This window comes from Alexandromys fortis, unplaced genomic scaffold (assembly GCF_014885135.2).
Source record: "Alexandromys fortis isolate MF-2015 unplaced genomic scaffold, M_Fortis_MF-2015_v1.1 scaffold_44, whole genome shotgun sequence".
Taxonomy (NCBI): Eukaryota; Metazoa; Chordata; class Mammalia; order Rodentia; family Cricetidae; genus Alexandromys; species Alexandromys fortis.
This window is the reverse complement of record NW_026067921.1, coordinates 11,046,421-11,067,871: the sequence shown is the minus strand read 5'-3', so window position 1 is coordinate 11,067,871 and position 21,451 is coordinate 11,046,421. Positions and strand designations below refer to the sequence as shown.

The window sequence follows — 21,451 nt, the reverse complement described above, 5'->3', positions numbered from 1 at the left end:
GGAAAAAAAATCTATCCCCTATAGATCAAACCTTCAAAAACTCCCTAACATATACTCCCAAGGAGAAGAAAAAATTCACTTTGTTTACTAACTTTCCCCTTCCCCGGGAAGCAGTGGGCTAAAAGTAAATAGCCAGTATTAATCCTTCTATATTCCAACTCGGGGTTTTCTTCTCTAAGTGCTACACTTTATTTAACCTACAAATTTTTACAATTATTACAGTGCCTTAAAATGTTTTTTCTATAATTATCTCCTTCATAAACTCATTCTGATCTATTTAACTTTCTTGCAATGCACTAGGATTAGTAGATTGAATAAAATTAATAGACTGAGTCAAATTAAACTGTGCAAGTTAGTTAAACACCAGATTTCTATGTAAACATAGACCAAAATAAATGTATTTTACAACATTAAAACAAAAGCACTGGCCCGTGTCATCTACCTGCAGCTACAGTGCACTGTCCTGTGGGAGGCACGTCCTGAAATTAGCTTTTGTTCCCATGCTACTGGAATAAAGGTCACTGGGAGAGAAAAGCAATAACCATCCATCCCTCTTGCAGTTCCTACTGCTCTATGATTTATGAAAGAAAATATGTTAAAATGGAACCAGCTATAAATTATGGCCAAATGATTTTTTTTTTAGTTCGATGAGGGGGAGGGGGGGAACAAAACTCTGTAACTGTTCCTCACCAGACAAGAGCCTTAGATCTTGTACTTCGGCCTTTGGTTTTGTTTCCTTCAGGTGAATTGGTAGCATTTGCCTTATGAGTTTTCTTATGATGTTCAAGATAAGTCTTTTTGGCAAATGCCTTTCCACATTTATTGCATCTGTGAAGAGAAAAGTTTTTTGTGACTTTCACTTCAATACCGACGTCAGCTACTTCATACTTTTTACTAGGAGAATTGGAAGTGCCGTCATGTTTGGAATCATTATGTCTCGCTTCATCCCTTGAAGGGCCTCTTTTTGCCACTTTGTTTAGAACAAAATCAATAGGCTTTTTTATAGCTCTGATCTCTAAGCTGGCTGTTATCTTCCCAAGGTAGCGAGATGACTTTTTATGAACCACAGTTATATGTCTTATCACGTCACGTTTCCGACGAGTTTCGTAAGTGCAGAGAGGACACTTGTAGAATTTAACATAAATGTTATTCCCATCTGTGTGCAGCTCAATGTGTTTAGTCAAGTTCTGCTTGGAAGTAAACTGGCGTTTACAGAGTTTACAGTAAAGTTGCTTAAAGTCAAAGCCAGCTGAAAGTTTTGGCTTCCTGGCTTTTGGCTGACCACCTGCAGCCGAAGGACTAGCTGGTTTAGGGCTTTCAGAGTCCTGTTTAACTTTATTTTTCTGTGTTGTTGGTGTGTTCTTCTTCTCATTTGAATGATTTGTTCCCTTTAATCCATTCTGTGGAGAAGGGCTAATAGAAGGAGGTGAAGATCCTGCAGTGTCTGCTGGTTCAACTTTAACTTTAATTTCTGAACTGCTGGCAGTATTATTCGGCCCTTTCTCTCTTTTAGAATTTGCTCCAGAAAGAGTTATCTTGTGGACAATTTGCATATGTCTCTTCAGCATTATCTGTGAACTGTATTTCCTCTTGCAAAGGAGGCATTTGCATGTAGTTAAATTGTACTCAGCCTTTGAAGACTTTTGTTTTCGAGTCTTAAAAGATTTTTTAGGAGAAGCGGAATCCAAGAACAAAGGTTGCCCAGGCTTTGTTGCTATATCAGGAGTAATTGAGTCCCTCCTCAGTCCTCTATGAACTTCATCAAAATGCCTCCTTACGTTCGCTTTTGTAGCAAAGGATTTACAACAAACTGGACAACTCCTACTTAAGGAGACCAGAACACTCTTACTGCGTCCTTTTAAAGACTGGTTTGGAGTCTTCCGCGTCTCAATGTACTTTTTTAGTTCTTCCATCTTTTTCTTGTGTACTTTTCGAATGTGACGACGAACACCTCGTCTAGAATTGAATTCTTTCCTACAAAGACAACATATCAACTGGTGACCAAGGTCAGAACTATCAGACATTTCCAAGTCAGCCTGTGATTCCTGGGGCTGCTCCTCAGAGGGAGGCACAGCTTCATCTACAACAGTCTCTTCAGGAGGAGGCTCCATGACTTCCACCACGTCGGCATCTGTGTCTGGGACAGCTTTCGGCTGTTCTGTGCTTGTCTCCTGTATTTGGACTTCAGTCTGCTCAGGGGTACTGCTTGATTCTGTGACTTCAGCAGGATTATCAGTTCTTGAAATATATTGAAACACTGCATTCTGATTGGTTTCTATGGGTTCTAGCTTAATAATATACTCTCTCTTGTCCACTCTTGGATATATGGCTTCTAGGAGATCATTTATGGCTTGGCTTTGCTTATCATTTACATCAGGAAGGTCTGTTAAAGGAAAAAAACAACTGTTTTTAAGCTGAAATAATTAACTTGTTCTAACCCTCTAATATTTTAAAATATATAACGAAGCTTATGTTTTAGTAGTGCATGTATCTTTTTACAGCACTTTTTTTCAGCATTTTATGAATATAAAATCTAGTTATTAACTAAATTAAAACTTTGCTTTAATTTGCCATCAGATGAGAAAAGTAAATCTGAAGAGCTCCTTCTAAGTTCCCTTATTATAAAATACATAAGCATATGGATGGTAAGTCCTAAATGATAAAAATACTATTATTTATTTTTAGTCTGAAAATTTTAGAGTACCAAAGACAACTCAAGTTCTTACAACCCAGGATGGATATATCAGGAAGGATGTGATATATATAAATGATTTTTAATATGATATAATAGTATTTTAGCTCTTGGAACATCTCACAGAAATAAAAAATGTCTGCAAGTCAACATAAATGGTATAAGGCTAAAAAGAAAAAAAAAGCAGTCTTAAGCAATTTTCTCAACATGACAAAACTTTACTGAAAAAACTGGTTAAAAACTATTAGTTTACAAATAAATCTAGTTTTACTTATTTGTACAATAACTACCCCCTCTACAGGCAACCAAAAGGTCTGCTGCAACAAAGCTGGCTAGCATCAGTTATATTTCCACATATAATTCTAAAATCTAGTTACAAATACTGAATCTAATAACTATTTAGAAATCACAACACAATCCATTATAGTTCTAATCCTCTTTCCCTTTTCCCTCATTTTTCATGGGTGTGAGTATGTTTACATATGTGGGTGCTTGTTTGGGGATGTATGTGTATATGTATGCATATGGAGGCCCAAGGCTGTGTTTACATAGGCTTGTGTGGGGGTATATGTAAGCTATGGAGGCCCGAGGCTAATGCTGGGAGTCAGCCTCCATCACTCTCACCTTTTCATTCAGGCAGCTTCTCTGAAGCAAACCTAGAACTCCCTAATGTGTCTTGCTAGTCTGCTTGCTTTAGGGATTCCCGTTTCCACTTTCTGAGGCTGGAGTTATAGGCAGGCTACCATGCCCACCCTGTATGCATGTGGATTCTGGAGACATGAACTCTGATCCTCAAGTTTGTGTGACAAGAGCCATTTTCCCAGCCCTTTTTTCCTTTTGTAAATAGTAAAGCTTTACTATTATTATGTAGCTAGTAATGCATGTACTTGCATAAAAGTACATGCAGAACTGCCAAGAATGCACAATAATCTGGCAGATCCATTTATCACTTGCACTACATAAAAACCTCTACAATCTAAATACAATGAAGAACATGAAGAATAAAATACTACTTTAATTAAAATGTTAGATTTTTTTAACTGATGCCTCTAAACTACTTTTTAATTTATAGCTCAATAGTAAAAAGTCCAATAAGCTCAAATACAAGCACATAAATTGTCTGAAACAATAAAAAATGACCAGGCAGTGGTGACCTACACCATTAATCCCAGCACCTGAGAGGCAGAGGCTGGTGGATCTCTGTGCTTGAGGCCAGCCTGGTCTACAGAGCAAATTCCAAGAAAGTCAGAGCTACACAAAGTAATCCTTTCTTGAAACACCAAAAAAGAAAAAAGAAGAAAGAAAAACATTTAAACATGAAAGTGTTATTATTTTTAGACTGGCAAAACCAATCCAAGTTCCCATAACCCAAAATGAATAAAACATCATTAAGAATTTTCTTATGAATGTCCATAAGTATAACTATATTCTTCATGTAAAGATTCTAGACAAATATGAAATATTTATCTTATCTATCCCCTATAATATACTTAACATAGTTTGATAATAATTAAAGAAATATTTTGCTCTTCAGTTTTTGCATTCTATCTCCCTACTAAAAACTTTTTTAAAAATTGAGTTTGAAAATGCAAAAAGATCTACAAAATATCTATGTTATCAGGCTAATAAAATAAGTGTCTCATTTTTTAAGTCCACCAAGTTTAAATCCCTGAACAAGAAATAATGAAGTTACCTTGTATTACTATGTTTTAAAGAACTTATATTAATTCTTTAAAGCAAGAAAATAATACTATATATGTTTATTATTTATCCATACAAAAAAGTACATAAATTCAGACATTTAGTGCCACAAAGACTATTAGCATGCTACTTGCCTTAATCACAAGAAGTACTGATGCTGTTAGTCTACATACACTCTAACACTATGTGACATCTAAACACATTCTGCTAAAAACAAATCTGATCTTCAAATTAAGATCCAGAAAACACTAGAAAAACTAATAAATATTTTAATTGCTCTCTGCCATTCCCAAAATATCAAGTAATTTACTCATTCTTTGCTATTTATTGGATGCATTCTCATTTACTTAAAGAGAATCTAAGTAAGTGATAATCATATTTAGCAATAAGTTGTCAACTTGAAAGAAATATACTATGAAATTGCTCCCTTAAAGACAGCATTAATATTGTAACTTTCAAATACTAACTAAACTATATGAACTGCATAAATATTCAAAAACAATCCTCATTACTTCAATACAAATAAATACATTCACAGATTAAAACTCATAAATTAAGAAAATCCAAGTGGAAAGCACTGATATCAAAGTACTATTCAGGAAACTGAATATAACAATGTCAAGTCTTTCATTTTATTCTCCATCGCTAAATTATCTATAACTGATATCAATACCACTTTAAAAATACATAGAAGCAGTAAAAAAAAAAAAAAAACACTTAACTCCAAAATGTATAACAATATATGACTAGAACTTACTGTCATCCATTTGGAGACTTGGTGGGCAGTAAAATTTCTTATGGGTAATTAAATTTGGTAATCCTCTAAAGAGACTACGGCATAATTTACATTCAAAAATAGTATCCACATCTTTTAACAAAATATGTTTAAGCTGTTTGGTTCCTGGAAGGAAAAGAAATATATAAAAGTTAACTTTGACCTGCACTTTTCAATCAAATGCCAACTGTTGATAATCCAAAAACAGTTACTCTGAAAACAAAATACAGAGACAATGTCAATTTCTACCACAGAGTGTTTATTAACTAAGTAATAAATGCTGAGCAAATATTTTATGATTTGGCAAGTTAAGACAGACAAAAATGATGTCCTTTTTCTATCAGTAGCCAATCAATTCACAGACAAACTAAGGCAGTGGTGTTGACATCCGAGAAAGCATTCAAGTGAGTTGAGAATAAAGGTATACATGACTCTTCCCTAGAGAGCCTGAGTTGGTAGGTCTAGGATAGGAGGGGGAATGCTTCCCATCACTCCTGCACATTTTCTGCTGGTTCTGCCAGCTCTTTTCTAAATATGGAAGTGAAAAATAAGAGGTTTGAATTTTCGTTTTGAACACATTTCCCAATCCATTAAAGGTCTAAATTCTTATCACAGGATTACTTATGAACAGCCTTTTAAAATTCAGTTTACTTCAGGCTCTGGGCCAACGTGGAGTTATGCTATTTTATGGTAAAGCAAAATTTTGCTCAAGCTTTTTGGTAGCACCATCAATTTAAATATCTCAAGCCTTTATTCATGAGAACTTGCTGAAGGATGATCCTTCTGTAAGTGCTGTGAATATGTATTATGTTAATTGGTTAGCAATAAAGCTGTTTGGCCTATAGCAAGGCAGGATAAAGTTAGGTGGGACAATCAAACTGAGGACTGGGATAAAGAAGGGCAGAGTTGACAGAAACTTGAGTTAGCTGCCTAAGAAGCAAGATAGCAGAGGACCAGTTAAAGCCATAGGTCACATGGCAATACATAGAAATGGATTAACTGAAAAGTAAGAGCTAGATAATAATAAGTCTGAGCTATTATATTGGCTGAGCATTTTGTAATTATTATAAACTTTGGTGTGTTTGTTTGGGACTAAGTGGTCAGGACAGAAAAATTACACCTCCATTTACAAGAACTCTTACCCCAATTCCAATTACTTATCAATATAATTACTATAATCCAGTACCTGTCTTATCCCTTGATTAAAAATCCTTAAAGTAGCCAAAACCAAGCTTACCATATTTATAATCACAAGGTGTTCAATTCTAGTCATAAAGAAATGCTACTGATCTAGGACTACTAAGCATCTTGGTGGGAGATAAAAAGGCAGAATAATTGGCAAAAATCATCAAATCTTTAAAGCATCCACAAGGAACAAAGCACAAACAAGACTTTTTGTTGTTACCTCCTATGGGTCTTTGCTATAGTAACTTACTAATTAATATAAATACCTTAATTATGTTACTTTCATTGACAAGGTATCCTAAATAATACCGTTAAGAAAACATAAGTACTGAATATTCTGTCATTTAACATGCATTTTACTGTCTATAAAGCTCTGGTACTACAGATACGGTGAAATTAAAACTGTAGGATCTACCACACCCAAACATTAGATGGAGCTGAAAGAACCCCTCGAAACAGGAGGAGGAAACGTTGTAGGAACCAGAGGTGTGGAGACACCAGGAGAACATGGCCTACAGAATCACGGACTCACAGAGACTGAAATGACAATCACAGATCCTGTATGGGTTTACGATAGGTCTGCATACATGCTGTGGTTGCTTAATTTCTAACAATTGGAGTGGGATGTCTTGGACTCTTTTGCATGGGACCCTTTCCATCCTCCTGGGTTGCCTCACCCAATCTTGATGTAGGGGTTTGTGCCTAGTCTTACGCATTTTGCTATACCATGTTAAGTTGATATCACTGGGAAGCCTGATCTTTTCTGAAGGGAAACGGAGGACCCATGCTGGGTCTGGATGAGAGGGAAGTGAGAGGGGAGAAATGGGAGGAGAGGAGGAAGGGGAGGCTGTGGTCTAGATGTATTGTATGAAGGAAGAATAAATAAAAAGAAAAAAAACTGTGGCGGCTATAAAAGGTCATTGTTTCTAACCCAATCTTTAGTAATCTATTTTTAATTTACTATTAACTTTTGAGAGTATATTTTATCATCATTTTAAAAATAGGTCATCCTTCAAAATTCTATTGCAAAATATTGCTTGACAGGTTATTAGAACATTACTAAGTGTTTAGAGATAACAAATCTTATCCTATCTAGTTATATTATCTTAAAGAGCTATATAATACCTGCATTTTTTTTGTTTAACCACCTTGTATCATACTGAAGCAAACCAAAACTAGTCATTTCACATTACAAAAGAATTTCATGACAGACAGCTCTCTTTGATTCATAGCTAGCCCCAGAGTGATTAACAAACTATGTGAGGTAAAACAGGTATTGAAATACGTGGGTTAAGCCTCTATAACAGGTACATATTTAGTTTCACAAAATGTAGCTGAATATAAGCGTAGTGGGAAGAAAAAAGTGAAAATTTTACATACTGATTCTAAATTAAAAGATGCACTATACCCAAAATGGAGATTGAATCCCACCTTTAAAAATAGTCAACAGAGCTGAGCAGTGGGGGCCATGCCTTTAATCCCAGCACTTGGGAGACAGGGACAGGAGATCTCTGTCAGTTCAAAGACAGTCTGGTCTACAGCTAGGACTGTTACACAGAGAAACCCTGTCTCAATCAATCAATCAATCAATAAAAATAAATAAATAAATAAAAGAGTCACCAGAGCCCACTGTGGTGAATACACCAGCAGCGGGATATACTGTGGAGGCAGAAGCAAGAGGATCATGACCAAGGCCAGTCTAAGCTGTACCTTTGAGGCTCAAGAGATGGCTTAGCAGTTAAAAGAACCTACTGCACTTGCAGACCTGGGTTCGATTCCCACCACCCATATGGAGGCTCACAACCACCCACATATTTGGGTCCTAGGGACCCAACAACCTCTTTGGCTTCTATGGGTGCCAGGCATGCACATGGTACACAAACATTCGTGCACACAAAACACCTGTACACAAAAAATACAAATAAATAAATCTTCCTAAAAAGTAGTCAGAACACTGAGGGAAAACAGCTGAAGAAAAACAAGAAATCTATTTAACTAAAAATTCAACTAAAGGGGTTAGAAAGATGGTTCAGTGGCTAAGAGCATGTTGTGCTCTTGCAGAGGACCCAAGTTTGGTTCTTAGCACCCTCATCTCAGCTCACAGCTGCTTACAACTCCAGTTCCAGAAGGTTCCAACATCTCTGACCTATGCAGGTACCTACACTCATTTGTATAATCCCTCACACATACACACACATATATACATACAGACGTGATTTAAAAAATAAAAACTTACGAATTTTTTAAAATTCAACTTTAAATTTAAATAAGCAAATAGCAACAATTTAAAGGATTACCAATCTTATATAAACATGGTTATATTTAATAAAAACAGTGAAGTATAAAAGTAAAAACTTAAACTAGGTAACCAGTTTGTTCACTGGGATCTTTCCATCATATCAATCAAAGAAAAAGAAAGACATCATTTCTTAATTAACTCTAGTTACACAGTTATATTCAATAGCAAGTATATTACTTATACCCAAAAGGTATCTCCTCTAACCTATCAGTTATATAAAAACACTTTCCTCAAAATGCAAACACACACACACACACACACACACACCAGTTACTGTTGACTCAGGCACACCATTTTCTTTTGGGTCAGAAATACAACAATGTTCTCTTGCTCCATCGCCCATGTTATTCTTCCTATAACATGTCCTTCCCTAGCTGACTCACTTTGATCCAGGGAAGAGGTCTCTTCTGCCAGGATGCCTTCCCTGACATTCCTATTAAGACGCTACCATGCGCAGTCAGTGCCCCAGCTTCCCCCGCTATCTCACACTTAGTTACTGTTCTATGTATCTATTATGCTAAGATACCTAAGAGAAAAGTTATCTGTGATGCTCACCACTGTCCTCCTATTCTCAGGACAATGCCTAATGACTTTCATTAACAACTTTCTATATATTTATGAATATCATTGTTTTTAATCTATGTGTAGTTGACTTGATAATCAAAAATGGTTTTCTAATTCCACACACAAGACATTTCACAAACATGAAAAGTAAGATGTGTCTTGTTGCATAAACAGATATTAAAAAGATTTCCTCTAGTTTTCGCCATCATTTAGGGTGTTTTATGTGTTATACTTTTCCCAGAACAGAAAGAATTTATTCAAAATGAGCTACCATTTTTCTGATTGCTTTGTCACAATAAACACAGCCTCTGTCATACTACTGCTCCTCCTCACCTGAGACAAAGGCGTGGTCATCTAGACAGAGCATAAAATTTGTCTCACTCTGAATTCTGAGAAACAATCATGCTGATTTTCTCCAAACCATTCCTTTAACAAAAAATTGCTCTCTTTCTTGCTTAGGTTCTTAAATCACCTGAGAATCACTGCTAATTGCTTAAAAGATCATCAACCAGGATCTTAAAAAAAAAAAACAACAACAACAACAACAAACAAAACAAAACACCATAGGGTAAGATTTTTGTTAATGCAATAATGGCACATACAATAATAAATTTATAAGAAGGATAAAATTGCTTTAAGACTATGCCTACTTGATGAATCTTTCACTTTACCTAATAAACACTTAATGGAGCTTTTATTAAATATCACATACAATATTATTCATTTCACTAGAAACATATAAGAGAAGGATGTGGTTCCACGATATTGACAGCTTCAGACTAGAAGAACTTTCTGCTTTCTAGGAACATAATCCTAGAGGACATACTTGGAAGATGCATGCTAAAAATAATAAACCCAAAAGATATCTAGTCCCGTTTAAATTTCCTATAATTGCTAACAATCAGAAAAATTCCCTCAGAGGCTGCAGAGATAGTTTCAGGCTTGAGAGCACTTGCAGCTCTTCAAATGACTACTTCCAGTGCCCAGAATCCATGTCAGGTGCTCACAACAGCCTCTAACTCCAGCTCCAGGGGATCTGATGCCCTCTTCTGGCTTCCTCAGACACTGTACACTGCATTCATATACACACGTATACCCACGTATGTATACAGACAGAGACACAAAATAATTAAAGAAAGAGTCCCCTCAAAGAACAGAGCAGTCTCTGTTATATATCTCACAGACCTTACTTCCATGTCAAGCTTATCTAGAATTAAAAGTAAGAATCATAATTCAGTCATGGTTTACACTAACTTCAATGAAAGTTACTTCAATCATAAAAAAAGTAACTTCAAGATGGTAAAATCTAGGAAGACAACCACAAGAGTTGACAACCACAAAATAGTTATTATTTTTCACCAGCATACTTCAAATTAACAATTTATTCTTTCCTGGGGAGGATGAAGTTCCTTATGTATAGTTGTATAGTATATTACATATGTATAGAACCTTTTCTCTATAATTATATATATATTATAATTTAACATTTGAATTTTAATATGTCAATTTCATATTAAAGATTAGTTTTAAATGATGGACATCTTCCCTCATTTTCCTGTTTTATCTTTAGGGCATTCTAAAGTTTCTTTGCCTCTGTAAAATGACTAAGAGACTAACAAAGAATAATATTCTCAAATAAATCAATGTAATAAATACCTAACAGATATTTAGTAAACCTCTAAAGTTATTGTGTGGTTTTTCTTCAAAATTGTGTTTTGAAGAAAGTGAGCAAGGAGGAAGATCAACTAAATGTGTTAAGGAAAAAGAGGGAAGCCTGAGGACATCGCATCCCAGGTGTGATCCTGCAGGTATCTACTCGGGCAGGAAGACTCCAGGAAAGCACAGGGCATGGCGGAGGTAGTACCAGAAGCCGGTACTGGGAGCAAACATCAGGTTTCAAGTCATCCATCAGGGCTCAGTGCGGAAAATCTATAGCCACATCTAACTCTACAGTAATCTCAACAAACAAGTCTACCCACAAAGCAAAACTACACAACAATGTATGTCTACTACCATTTCTACTGGGAGGAAACAAAGAATATATTTATGCATGGATAAAAAGGAAGAGGACACACTATGCAGCAGTTGTCACTTGTGCAAAGGGTTAGGAGAAGCTTACTTTTTGCTCTATAAACTGTTATATCCACAATGTCATTTCTTCCCCCCCCCCCCCAAAAAAATCTACTTAAATTGTTTTACAAATCAAGCAATTAGAAATAAATAATAGAGGTAAGAAAGAATTTTTAACTTAAAGCCAGGAAAATAGTGCAAAGCCAACACAAACACTTAACTCTAAGACAGTAAGAATGGGTTAAAACTGTACTGGGTCAATGTAGCACACTTGAGCTGGTGAAATGAGTCAACTTCTCCTCCAGACACAGAGGCCTTTATGGGTTTCCAGCTTGGGTAGGTATTAGTATCAGCTCGCAGACAGTCCAGTGTAGGAGGAAGAAAGTAAGAAACTCAAAGATGGCACAGCAGTTGAAGACAAGTATCTGACTTGAAGTTGAAGGCAGATCCTACAGCACTGCAATCCATCTGACTTAGCCTCCGCCACTTACTAAGCAGACCCACGGACTTCACAGTTGTACTGTCAAGCACCAGTCAGATACACAGCGCTACCAGGATAGTTTGCTCAATGCAAAGTGTGTGACCCAGATACAGTGGAAAGAGGCTGGAGAGGGATGAGTCACTGAGGGTGTGCTTATAGAAGACTGGGTCAGGGAGGAACTCAATCTCACGTTAGAATGGACGTTAAACCCCAAGTCATGTGGCCCATTTTACCTTACCCTTTACCACCTTTGGACTACAAAAAGCTACTTCAGTCGACTTTAGATTGGCTATATATGTAAGAGATTATTGTCTTGAGGAAATTCAAATTTCTGATTCATGGGACACAATAACCAAAAATTAATTTCTCTGAACAACTGCATATTTCTAAATCATCTCTAATTTAAATTATAGTATTTTCATAATTTTTTCTATATTAAAAAATAACAAGGCTGGTGTGTTGGGGATATTTTTTTAAAAGAGACTTCTAGATAGTTTTATGTTAACTTTATGTTTATATCAAGTTAGAGTCATTTGGAAAAAGAAAACTTCAACTGAAAAAAATGCCCCCACTGGATTGGTCTGTAGGCCTGTCTGTGGGGCACTGTCTTGATTGGTGATTGATGCAAAAGGGCTCAGCCTGCTGTAGGTGGTGCCATCCCTGAGCAGAGGTGGGCCTGGGTGCTGTAAGAAAGAAGCTGAGTAAGCCATGAGGAGCAAGCCAGTAAGCAGCACCCCTCCATGTCCTCTGAATCGGCTCCTGCCCCCAGGTTCCTGCTCTGACTTCTTTCAATGAAGGACTGTGATGTGAAAGTATAAGATGAAATAAACCCTTTTCTGACCAAGTTGCTTTTGGTCATGCATGGTATTTTATCACAGCTATAAAATCCCTAACTAAAACAAGCACATTTCAATAGATAAACAGCTGTGGGATAACACCAATTCAGATTACCTATCTCCCTGCCCCATTCTTTAGCCGCCGACACAGCAAAGAACTGGCAAACACAGAGACTCGATGACTACAGTGCTGTAAGAAAACACTCGCTTCATATTTAAATATTTTCCTTTTGTAGTGGTTTAGATGAGAAAGGCCCAGGTAGGTTCATATACTTGGATGCTTAGTCACTAACTGAAAGGATTAGAAGGATTAGGAGGTGTCCTCTTGTTGGAGAAAATGTGGCCATGTTGAAAAAACATTGTTGCTGGGGGTAGACTTTGAAGTTTCAAAAGCCCAACTCAGGTCCAGTATATGTGTCTCTCTTTGTCTTTCTGTCTGTCGGTATGTCTGTCTCTCTGCCTGTGGACCAGGGTGTACCTCTCAGCTACTGCTCCAGTGCCATGCATACCTCAATGCTCTCTGCCACGATGACAATGGACCAAACCTCTGAAACTGTAAGTGAGCCCTGATAAAGTCTTTCTTTTCTAAGAGTTGCCATGGTCACGATGTCTCTGTATAGCAACAGAATGCCTTCCAAAATTTAAACACACACATACACACACACACACACACACACACACTATATATATATATATATCCTTCTAAAAAGAATTTTATAAGATAAATCATTTATGAAGTACTCAATTTCAACTTAATAAAATAATATGGTAATAAAATACTATGGTAATAAAATAAAATATGGTAAAATAATACTATGGTAGTAAAAGATAACCTTAACTCTAAATTATGGATATTTTTAAAAAAGCAGGTTATACTACTTAATGGAAAAAAACATTATTCTCATTTTCATTACAAAGAACAAAAGAATATCTTTGTTGCTAAAACAAAAAAAAATTAATTGTTATTCTCTTATGTAAGAAATATAAATTACTCCTAACAAGTTAAAGTTGTATATTCATCATAGGCAACTTTTTTTTTTCGTTCCCCCCCTCATCATAGGCAACTTTGATTTACAGATAATCCTGTTAATCAAGACTGGGTATCAAAAGTAAAAACAATAAATATTCAAAATCAGGTAGACACTAGCATAAAGATACAACAGACATAACAGCCATTATAATACTTAAGACAGCAGACATAACAGCCATTATAATACTTAAGACAACAGACATAACAGCCATTATAATACTTAAGACAACAGACATAAAAGCCATGTCTGAGTCTACAAATGGGTCTCAGAGATAGAGAAAAAAATTAATCTGAGGATACTCTACTTCTTTGAATCATAAAGTAAAGCAATCACCTGTGAACATTAGAAGAGGGTGTTGGGTCCCCTGGAGCTGGAGTTACAGGCAGCTGTAAGCTGCTATGTGGGTGCAGAGAACTGACCTCGGGTTAGAAGCACTCCTGCATCACTGAAACAACTCTCCCACCCCTCACCTGTACTACTTTAAAACAAGGAATTCAAAAACCTTCATTCACACAGTTACACCATAATCATGCTTTCCTTTGAACCTCAAAAAAAAAATTTCCATTAAGACAGTAGCTTTAAAATAATGATGAGATTCAAATATCCATAGATTAGGTGCCAATTCATTGTATTCATCTGCTTATTGATATTTGACTGAACAGAGATGTCAGAACATAAATCTACAAAAAAATGAATAATGGAGCTGTAAGAATCATAGCAGGCTATGACCTCAATGATAATACAGAAGTCCTCACTTCTCAATGGCTTATATGTTGAGCTATTTTAAAGCATTGACCTATAACTGCACAAATATAACATGGCCAATTCCTATAATACTCTACAATAAACAAGCTTGGGTTTGGACAAGTAAGTGATCAGCTCAGAGGTTTACATCACCCACTGCTCTTCCAGAGAACCCAGGTTTAAATCCCAAGCACCCACATGGCAGCTCATAACTGTTTATAACTACACTCCAAGGAATCCAATGCCCTCTTCTGGCTTCTATGGGCATCAGGCACACATGTGGTACACAGACATACAGGCAGTCAAAACATTCATACATGTAAAATAAAATTTAAAACAAAAAGAAACAAAAGCTTATTAAATGTATCTGAAGATATCAGGGCTAGAACATGTCTTTTTTTTTCTTTTCTATCCTGTGCTCAACTAAAGATACTGAAAACTTCAGAGTTTAGCAGGAGGTAAGCCCCACAAACCAGAAATAATAAATTAATCTAGAATGATATTCCACATACCTTAATATAATTTACACCCAACCTTATAAGAACCAGAATAACTGACTTCCTTAAGAAGTAACAGCATTTTATCTTAAAATATACCAGATTCCTCTAAACTATAGTAAAAAATTTTAATTACTATTTAGTAGGTAGTATTGAAAAATAATTTCCAGACCAGGCCAATGTTTATTCATTCATCTGAAAAATATGACAGCTCAAAGTATACTATAAAGAAAATCAATAGGCAGGCCTTCTAGATAGTTTTTAATTACTGTGTGATGTCTGAAAAAAATAACTAAAATGTTCGTACCTGATCGAAAGCACTCAATTATTTGCTGAATACCAGATTTGGATGTCTGTAGTGGTTGCTGTAATAAAGGTGGATCTCCAGGCTCCAGGATATAAACTACATGGGAGACAAACACACACCCAATCCACAAAAAAAAAAAAAAAAAAAAAAAATTAAAAAGGTTACTTAAATCACTTCCTAATGAATCAAACAATAGTTTGTCACATGTTAATAATGAAAATACATCATATATTCATATATATAAAATTCACCATCATCTTTATAAGACAAATGAAGCAATGGAAGGAAAACCTCAAACATTCTCAATATTGAAGACTCAATCAAGACTAGTTATTAGGTCTAACAGCAAATGCTTACTGCTTTGGCATCATTCAGTATCTACTGTTTGCCTTTTTATTCCCCTTAGAAAAGACCTTCATTTAACAAAAACCCTTAAGGCTATCTATGGTGGCTTACCATATCCAGTAAATCCTTCCAAAAGCCTTAAAAATCACCTGATTAAGCAACCTGGACAATACTGAAACCAACCTACCTAAGAAAGCAATAGACAAGTATACAATTAGAGGGCATGTAAGACTTTCATTGAAGTACTCTGTAGCACTGTACTCAACTGAGAGATGTAGTACAAATTCTAATTGTTATTAATAAAAACCCAGAGTCAGACATTGAGGGGTGAAAGCTGAGAGATCAGAGAAGCAGTGCAGCCAATCACTAAAGAGACTGTACTTCTACTGAATCCTCAGACCAAAAGGGCAATCCTGTCCTCAGACTGCATCCTCAGACTACAACTGTCTCCACCAAACCTCAGACTGCACTGAGCTCCTGTCTCCTCCTGCCTCATATTCCTCCTCCGCCCAGCCATATCACTCCTGTCTCCACCTCTATAGTGCTAGGATTAAAAGCGTGAGATCCCAAGTGCTGGGATCACCTTTGTGTGAGCTCTGTTTCTCTTTTACACAGATTCAATCTCAGGTAGCCCAGGGTGGCCTTGAACTCACAGAGATCTGTCAGCCTCTGTCTCCTGAATGATGGAATTAAATGTGTGTGCCACCACTGCCTAGCCTCTAGTGGCTTAACTCTACACTCTAGTCTTCAGGCAACCTTTATTAAAACACAAACAAAATATTACTACAGAGAGACTTCAAATTTCAAAGTCTCTTTACAGGGACCAAACTAAAAGCTATGAAGATGCCACATAACAGCTGAAAAGCACCAGCCAGTCCACTGTACTGACAACGCAGGATTTCAGTATTGTTAAATAATAAAAACAGGGTATAGACTATGACCTATTTACATTAGTACATATTTATGCAGATGCAGAAATACATAAATGTAGTTGCTATGGGTATGAGTCTAGATAAGAGAAAACTACCTTGGAAAGACACCTGAGTTTAGCTCTGTCGGGGTGGGTCAGAGGATGATGCTCGCTTTCCGCCTCACAGTCCTATTACTTCAGAGCACACAAGTCAGGCGCTTACAAGTGAAGTAACTTTCCCATCTGAAAACTAAAAATTTTCACTTCCGTATCTAGTATCATTATTGCCCACTCCCCTTTGCAAAATTCTCTGGTAAGTGGAAAAATGAGATCATGTGACACAGTAGCTGACAAGGACACCTGTTTCTATCGCTGTCAGACAGCAGGCTGTAGTGAAGAAAAACTGGCCATTCAGTTTTCATAATGTCCTACCCACTAATAACAAAATGTCCACCATAACCCAGGGACCATTCCCTCAGTGTGAGTGGGAACCAAGTTCCCTTCAGCTGGATGTGTGCTGCTACTGCTTTGCACCTTAGACCTGGAGAGCAACCCCATTTTTAATACAGAGTAGCTGAGGCTACAGGGCTATGCATACAGATGCAGCCTTAGACTCTCCTTCATATTTCAAGTACTCAAGTAAGAGGAACCCCGCCTCAAAACTACATCATCTCACCAACTTTAGGTACATAAAAAGAATAGACACAGACAACTAACTCAGTTTGAGAACACTGACAATAACTGCAGTGATAACAAATTTAAGACTCCAGAAGATACTCCTGCATGTCAATTGTGGGGCTCTTTACTGAGGTATAATTAAAACAACTAAATACTCCGGTCTCTTTTCCTCTTCTCTAACAAAATTACCAAAAAAAAAAAAAAAAAGGAACTTTGTAATCCTTAAATATGATATAGCAAGCTAATCAGAACCCACCCTGGGATACAGCAGCACCCACATTGTTACATACAAACAACTGCTTTCCTTGCATCAGAAACAATCTTCTCACAAAACCTAAGTCAAATCAGTCTTTAAGAGAACCAACAGCAGAGGTTCGTTAGCAGTCCGTTAGTGCTGACTTAGGTAGAGGGAGGGATCTCTTTCCAGTAGTTATGGATAACAGCAATTGATAACTATAAGACATAATGAGCTACAAAGAGAAAATCTACCAACTGTAGAGAACTAAGGTCTGGCTTTATAAGGGGCAAGAAGCAGAGAATTAAAGAATAGAAAAAAAATAAATAACAGAAACAGTAAAAGAGCTCTGGGGAGAAACAGACTTTGTCAGAGTTCCTCATTTGGGAGTATACTCCAGAAGCTTTCTGTAACACACCACTTCCACTGCCATGTGACAATACTTAGCTTCAGAGTTAGAGCAAAGTTCTTACCAACCACCCTCAGGACACTTCCACTAGAGCACATACACACCCTGAGACAATATTCTAAGTAAGCCTGATGTCTTGGCTCTGCACGGACACATTTACTTAGTAGACTTGGAAGTGTAGCTCCCACTGTTAAAACAGACTTTTTCATTTAAAATGTATTTGCAAATGGATATGTGTGTGTATATATCAATTGATGTATATATCAATATGTATACACACACATATATGTAACTTTCTAAAATGTTCTCTTATATATCCTGCTGTCTGTTCCAAGATCAGATGATGAGACCCACCCAGGTCATAAACATGTAAAAAAATTATCTCCCTCAACAAAAATCACCCAAACCCTCAGAACATTTTGCTTTACACTCTTCCAAGAGCACATATCTGTTTTTGTAGTTCTCGCCGACCTTAAAACAGCTCCTTAAAGATCTTTCTGATGATAATATCTAGGATTTGCTTACCAAAAATGAGAAGTTGGGGGAGTAGCTGGAGAGTAGCAAAGGGGATTGTAGGGAGGTAAAGACAGCAGAAAAGATTTTCCATGTACTGATAAATGACTAACTGCATGGTGGCTACATCAGAGTCCTTCTACCACTGTACTTTTAACTTCTGAAAACTTCTATTTAAAAAAATTTCTAAGAATATGCATATCCTGACAAACTTCTAATGCCACCTCTCACTATAAACTGACCCATTCCATCAAAGCATATGGTCTCTGCAGGAGCATTCTCATCTAAGGTTGCGCCCTCTGTTCATAATCCAAACGAAGGCAGCCCACTCCTGAAAGCCCATTAGGGATGTCTCAACCATCACATGAGCATCCTCCACCTGAGGACATCTTGATCACTACCATGTGATACTTCCTTCAGACCTGGAAACGTCCTCCTCACTCGGCACACACCTTCCTTGAAATACTGACAATGCACTAACCTAAAAATCAGCAAATGCCTAGCTTTCCACTGAAATAAACATCCCAAAGTATTTAGTTCTACCTAAGGAAGCAATATTAATAAGCAGTAACTTTTAGTTATTTTGATGAATGATATTTTACAGGCATTACACCTTTTAAATACTTGATTACCAATGTGTACTGTAAGTCATGTTCAGGATTACCTTATTTATTTGTTTCCATCTATCTCTTCCCACTCAAAAGCTACCTGAAGAAAGCACTGTCTTTCTCACAGTTTATACCCCATTGCCTTGGCTACTACCTGGCACCTAAGGCATGCTCAGCAATGACTTGCTAAAGAAATGAATGAGCAAACTAGTAAGCGCTATTCAGCTCCATACTATGCAATACATCTTCACCTCAGATAAACAAGATGTGCAGCATGCAAGGGCACTGAAGTCAGCCAGGTCAGGAGCGGGATAAAAACAAGGTCCCATCCTGGAGGCACCTGTTTTATTAGGTTATTACTGTTGTAAACACAACAGACAGAAGGCTGGAGCCAAATGGTTATTGTCATGTTCAGCAACATTTTCTTTTTAATTTATTGTTTTTTAATGATCTTTTCTCATTTTACATACCTATCCCAGTTCCCACTCCCACCCCTCTTCCCACTCCCCCCACCTTCTCCCCATCCTATACCCCACCCACTCTTGAGAGAGAGTAAGGCAACTAAGTCTGACATCACTTTGAGGCAGGCCCAAGGCCTTCTCCCCTATATTTAGGATGAGCAAGGTGTCCCTCAAAAGAGAATGGGCTCCAAAAAGCCACTTCATGCACTAGGGATAAATCTTGGTCCTACCGCCAGTGGCCCCACAGACTGCCCCATCCACACAACTGTCGCCCACATTCAGAGGGCCTAGTTTGGTCCTATGCAGGTCCTGTGTTCCCTCCCCCCACCCCACACCCATCAGTCCGGGGTCAGCGAGCTCTCACTAGCTCAGGTCAGCTGCTTTGGTGGGTATCACCATCAAGGTCCTGACCCTTTCAGCAACGTTTTCTTAACAGGAGTTTCTTCCCCTTTACTACCACCATTTTCCCCTTCTCAAAAAATTATTCAAAGTAAACTTAATGATAAAAATCTAAATACATAAATGTAATTAAAATATTTCAATTAAAAACAAGCCAAAGTAGAAAAAAGCATGCCAACTCTGGTAACTTTGAAGTAAAAAGTGGTAAACAGTTGTCTTTGAACTGGAATAGAATAGCCTTTATTTGTAGTGACAGTATGTTTTCCATGATGCCCTTTTAAGGGTAAAGTTCTAGAACCATCAATAGCTTACAAGTACAATGTCTATCAAAATTCACAAATGTTCTTCATGAGTCAAAAGTTTAACATCATAAATTTAACCAAATCGCTCCAACTTAAATACCTTAAATATGCTTAAGTACTCCAAGGAATTTACAATACAATAAATTCTATCCAAAACATTTTAAGATGTTTTTAAATGTAAAAAAACCTGGTTTCCCTACAAGTGCAATCAACCTTCTTGATCCAAACTAAACTTTTGAAGGGATGGGGGGAGGCATCATGCTATGGTTAAAAAAAAAAAAAAAAAAAAAAAAAAACTCCATGGGAAACTTATTTTAGTGATAAGCAATTTTCATGAAGATGAGTGTTGGTATTCAACCACCTATCTATCTTTGCCTCTTTCTTCCGTTTTAAACATTCGGAGCGTGGAGTAAACCACTGACTGAAGCCTGAAAAGGGAAAAGCAGCTGACTGATCTGGTGGAAATGATTGAGGGAGACACTTGCAGCACTTTCTCTGGGGGATCAAGCAAGGGAGCTCTCTAGTCTGTCCAGGCTTTTAGCATTACAAGTGGATTTATGCTGGGGATACAGACCCCCCACCCCCGAGTTAGTAAGGAAACGCTTCTTAGAGACAGCTCTGAAGGAGGAGAGCAGACACCAAACAGGAAAACGGACTTACCTGGTTCGCAGCATCCGTGATGATGGTGGTCAGTTTGACAGTATTTGTCCCTCAAAGGCATTTTTAATGGGTGCGATCTATTTTCTTTTCACTGTGAGAAGCTCTTCATCGCGCCTTGGCTGCGGACAGAAGCACAAACCCGTCACTGTCCCCGAACTTCCTGGGGAGGCTGTGGCTACAAGCACCATAGACCATCAACACCATGCGCCCTCAGCTCTCCCACCCCAAGGCCCGCACCTTCCGCTCGGCCACGAAACCGACGCCCGCCCGGCCTCCAGCCCCAAGTCCCCCCGCACAGGTTCATCGCCCTACCCGGAAACGCAGCGTCCGGCGCGCAGCGCAGCACAGCACAGCGCACAGCCAAGGCCTGGCCGGCTGCGCAGGCGGCTGCGGCCTCGCCGGCCGGGGCGGGCGGACGGGCGAGCGAGCGGGCGAGCGAGCGAGCGTGCGGAGAGCCGGGCGCGACGAGGCCCCGGCGCGGCCGAGGAGAAGCTCGCGCCCTCCCGCCACGCACGTGCGTCGCGGGGGTCTGCCTGGCGCAGGTCGGGTCCGCGCCGCCAAGTGCGCCCAACTTACTCAACTCCCGGAACGGGCGGGCGGGCGAGCGGGCCGCGGCACCAGCCGGGCGCACGACGCGGCGGAGGGCCCCACCTGGCGCAGCCCCGGCGCACGGCGCGGAACCGAACAGGGCTGCGGCCCGGCGCGCTCCCCAAAGAGTCCCCGGCGGCGCGGACGCGGAAGCGCCACAG

At 38.2% G+C, this 21,451-nt stretch overlaps 1 protein-coding gene across 8 annotated transcripts in view; it reads right to left on the bottom strand.

Annotated features, from left to right (window-relative positions):
* The window catches only part of Znf800 (zinc finger protein 800), a 216,269-nt gene that overhangs the window by 26,377 nt on the left and 168,441 nt on the right, over positions 1-21,451 (bottom strand). For 6 of the 8 annotated variants that reach the window (XM_050141655.1, XM_050141657.1, XM_050141654.1 and 3 more), the window contains 4 exons: positions 20,703-20,821; positions 15,183-15,278; positions 5,151-5,294; positions 691-2,383 (listed from right to left, as the gene is read on the bottom strand). In XM_050141655.1, coding sequence (XP_049997612.1) covers positions 691-2,383; positions 5,151-5,294; positions 15,183-15,278; positions 20,703-20,763 — 1,994 coding nt within the window. In that variant the 5' untranslated portion in view covers positions 20,764-20,821. Of the gene's footprint in view, positions 1-690; positions 2,384-5,150; positions 5,295-15,182; positions 15,279-20,702; positions 20,822-21,014; positions 21,235-21,278; positions 21,448-21,451 lie in introns of those variants that run through there. The other 2 variants (XM_050141653.1, XM_050141656.1) reach the window with 2 other exon arrangements.